The sequence below is a fragment of the Sesamum indicum genome, linkage group LG13 (assembly GCF_026168435.1).
Source record: "Sesamum indicum cultivar Baizhima isolate 11 linkage group LG13, ASM2616843v1, whole genome shotgun sequence".
Classification (NCBI taxonomy): domain Eukaryota; kingdom Viridiplantae; phylum Streptophyta; class Magnoliopsida; order Lamiales; family Pedaliaceae; genus Sesamum; species Sesamum indicum.
The window spans coordinates 10,498,677-10,502,842 of NC_142669.1; the positions used below are offsets into that span (position 1 = coordinate 10,498,677).

Here is a 4,166-nt window from a genome sequence, read left to right on the forward strand (position 1 = left end):
ATATAGGGAATTCGAACTGCTCTAACCCTAGCTAACCCTTTTATGAGTTCAAAATCAGGGAGTCTTTTGTTTATTTCTTAGTAGACGTACTTCTTCACCACTCCCTCTCACAGACAACATCGTATACATCAAATCAGCTATGGCGAAAGCTCTTACACCCCTTGTGCTTCTTCTATTCTCCTTCATTTCAGGTACGTAGACGAATACCGTATATTTCAAAGTATACATACCTAGGTACGCTTTGTCCTAACGCCAACTACTCGTGTATATACGTATATTTCCTCTCTTGCAGTTGGGAACCTCGGATCGGTCCATGCACAGCAGGTATATTAAATTTTTCGACGTTTCTTATAGCATTTATACGACGTAGCAAGCTAGCTAGGGTCGTAATAAACGTATGTATCGTTGGAGCGATGCAGAAAACATGGTGCGTGGCAAAGCCTTCATCGGATCAGGGCACGTTGATGGCGAACATCGAATTCGCTTGCTCTCAGGTAGACTGTTCGATCCTGCAGAAGGGCTGCCCTTGTTTCGTGCCCGACAATCTCATGAACCATGCCTCTGTAGCCATGAACATGTACTATCAGTCTAAGGGCAGGAACCACTGGAACTGCTATTTTGGAAATTCTGGGCTCGTTGTCATGACTGATCCTAGTAAGACTGCTATTTTCTAACATCCATGCTCATCAATTTTACTGCAACCTTAAGAGACAACTGTAATTTACGTCCCATAATTTATTTTTTTTGTGATTTTGATCTTATTGTTTTAATACTTGCCAGTTTTAGTCCCTTCAGTCAAAATTTTGTAATTTTAGCCCCAACCACGAATTTCGTTTAAATATTTGACGGAGCATGTGAAAATTATGTTCTTGATCCGTTAAATCTTTAACGGAATGTTTGGTTAGGACTAAAAATTATATAATTGTAAGTTTTTGTAACTTATGGGACTAAATCTGGAAAGAGCTATAAAAGTGGGACCAAAATTGCAAAAAGGGTAAGTTGTGGGGATGTAAATTGAAAATTTTTTCCACAACCTTAAATGCAACGTGTTTCCCGTAAAAACACTGATAAATTTGTGGAGGAGTAAATTGCAATTAACCCTTTTTCTTTTATTGCGAATTTGAATTTGTGATGATATATTTGGATCGAAAACGATTCTTGACATACGATTTTTTTATTTTATTTTTTCGTGTGTCGAATTGCAGGCTATGGTAGCTGCCTATATGAATGATGTTGGGGGTTTTGGAATGCGACATATCAATTTTTAGTTACTGCTCAAATTAGATAATTATATTGGTGAGGAGAAATGGTATTGTATTGTGTTTGAGATGGAAATAAAATGATTATTTTTGCTTTTGGTAACGCATATTTTAGATTTGTTTATATTACATGTTTTGAAATAAAATGAAATTATCATAATTTATTGTTATTATTGTTATTTGGATTAATTACAGTTAGATCTCCTCTAAAAATATTAAATTATACTTTTTTCCTAAAAAAATTTAAAATTACATTTACACCCGTTATGTAATTTTCTCTAATTTATAAGTCCCTCTGTAAATTCTTGATTTATACCTGGCCCTCTTCTGTTAGGATTTGGACGAAAAATATTAATATAAGCAAAAATTACATAAATGTTTTAATTTTGTCCCTAATTGAATATTTTCATGTATTATGAATTGGACTTATAAAGAGATAAATGTAATATATATATATATATATGTGGAGTGAGGTTAATATTATTAACTTTTTTCCTTTATAAGTACAAATTTATTATATGAAAATGTTAATGAAGGATAAAATTAAAAATTAATGCAATTTTTTTTTGTTAACGTTAGCATTTTTCATCTAAATCGTAACAGAAGAGGGTCAGGTCATGTAAACAATGACTTTTTTAAGAGGATGTAAGTATAATTTCAAAATTTTGTTGGGAAAAGTGTGATTTTGTATTTTTAGAATGGATCTAAGTAGTAATTAACCATAATTATTATTATTATTTTCATCAAAAAAAGAAATTCATGAAGCTTTTGATTGGGAATTAACAAATATCGTTGATAGTACATTTATACCCCCAACATATAATATGTTTATACGAAACATCTCTATCCTTCGGATAATTAAACGTATACTCATCAGAAATGTCAACATTATCTATACAAATTACTCATAATTTTTAAAAAACAACACGTACACCTTCTAAAAACGTATACATCATTATTTAAAATTATCCCTACTTTTTAGAGATAAAAAATAATTTCTATAATTATTCAAAAAATAGGAATAATTTGCTCAAACAACTGAAAATGTAATTATTAATTACCTTTATGCATGGAAATTAATTCCTGTCGTGGGACTAATGGAGTGATTGGAATCTCAACTCAAAACAGCTCATATAATTATATGTTTGGTTGTTCGGCTTTTGATCCTCAAATTCTAAAAAGAATTGTTTTAAAAGCAGGCGGATTATATGCTGTGCTTGTAGTGAATTTTAATTGGGTGAACAGTAACTAGTCTTCCTATATTATTGAAAATGAGCATATTATCCTCTATAAAAAAAATATAGTAATTTACTTCTTTATATTTTTTAGAATGAAGCAATTTATCTTCTTATACAAGAAGGTAAATCGCTATTCTTTTTTATAACGGGTTAATTTGCTCATTTACGATACCACAAGAGGATTGCTTCCATTTTTTTTATTTAATTGGATAATTATAACTCCATCATTATAATCATATTTAAAAATTATTATTGCCTGCCTCCGCCTCTGTCGCCGCCGCCGCCGCCGCCGCCAACACCATGGTTGTCTCTGCCACTACCGCCGCTATGATTGATATTTGTTACTATACAAGCACTGCCAACTTTTACTTCCACGTTAATTTTAAACTTTTGATCACTATAATTTTTTAATCGGATCTTCTTTCTATGGTACTTCCGTTTGGTATATATTTGGTCAATCGAAATTTTTGTTTTTAACATAAAAAAGAAATAGTCAATAATAAGTATTAAAATAAATATAACTACAGAAATTTTAAATAAGTAAAACATAAAATAGTATGAAAAAATTAATATATAAAAAATATGCATTTAAAAATTAAATATAAATAAATAAGAATAATTTTTTGATATTCAATATGATTCCATAAATCAACATTAAAAATCAAAATCTAACTAAATATATAGCAAACTTTTGAGAAATACAAATTCTTTTAACTGTACATTTCAGTTAATTGTAATGAATAAAATCAGTGTTTATTAATAATAGTTTTGTCATTATACGATTGAACCAATATCTACTGATAATAACTCTAAAATTGCATAAAAATATAAATTACAATGCCCTCTTTTAAAAATTTGATATTATTATGAATATTTTTCATTATTTGAAAAAGTATGAATACATCTAATATTTAATAAAATTATATAATTTTTAAATAAGGTCTGAAGTTATCGTTTTGTCCTTTTTGCTTTTTTTTTTCTCAGAAAAAAAATTGTGAAATACCAGATTAGGTGGACGAAAAATTTTGATATGTTGGAAAAGAATTCTCATAATTTTGTTAAAAAATAAATAAAATTATAATTTGTAATCCATAACACCGTAAAAAATGAATAAAAATTAATAAATTGAACTAGTTATGGATGACCTTTAAAATTAAAGAATCTTTATAAATTTTTAAATATTAATTATATTAAATTTTTTAAATATTAATTATATTAAAATTTTAAAACCTCGTCGTATCCAAAAAAAAAAAAAAAAAAAAAAGAGAAAATAAAAGGAAGGTGTCCATCCAAGAGTTCACAAGTTAAATAATAAATGGTAATAGTCTATAATCAGTGGACTCAATTATCAGTCATATGGCGGCTACTCCAATTTTTGGCGTGTCCATTTCATACAACCAAACCTACGAAATTACAATATTTTTAATTATTTATTTTTTAGGATAAAAAATATGTTTTATCCTTTGAACTACTCGTTATGTAATATTTATTTTTTTAAATTAATAAATATAATATTTATTCTCTTGATTGGACAAAAATATCCCTCATGCTTCGAATAATTATATTATTTTTAATATATTTTATTATTTTACACATTAAATCATCATCAAATTATTTTTTAGTTAATTTTTTTAATAAGTGAAGAGTTTGCATAAAAATATGCAATATA

At 27.9% G+C, this 4,166-nt stretch overlaps 1 protein-coding gene across 1 annotated transcript; it reads left to right on the top strand.

Moving 5' to 3' along the window:
• Positions 1-1,354, top strand: LOC105176905 (major pollen allergen Ole e 10). The gene is made up of 4 exons (XM_011099850.3): positions 1-191; positions 293-324; positions 420-654; positions 1,206-1,354. Exons 1-4 carry the CDS (start codon positions 140-142, stop codon positions 1,229-1,231), a joined length of 345 nt encoding a protein of 114 aa, XP_011098152.1. The 5' UTR covers positions 1-139; the 3' UTR covers positions 1,232-1,354.
• The last annotated feature ends 2,812 nt before the right edge of the window (positions 1,355-4,166 follow it).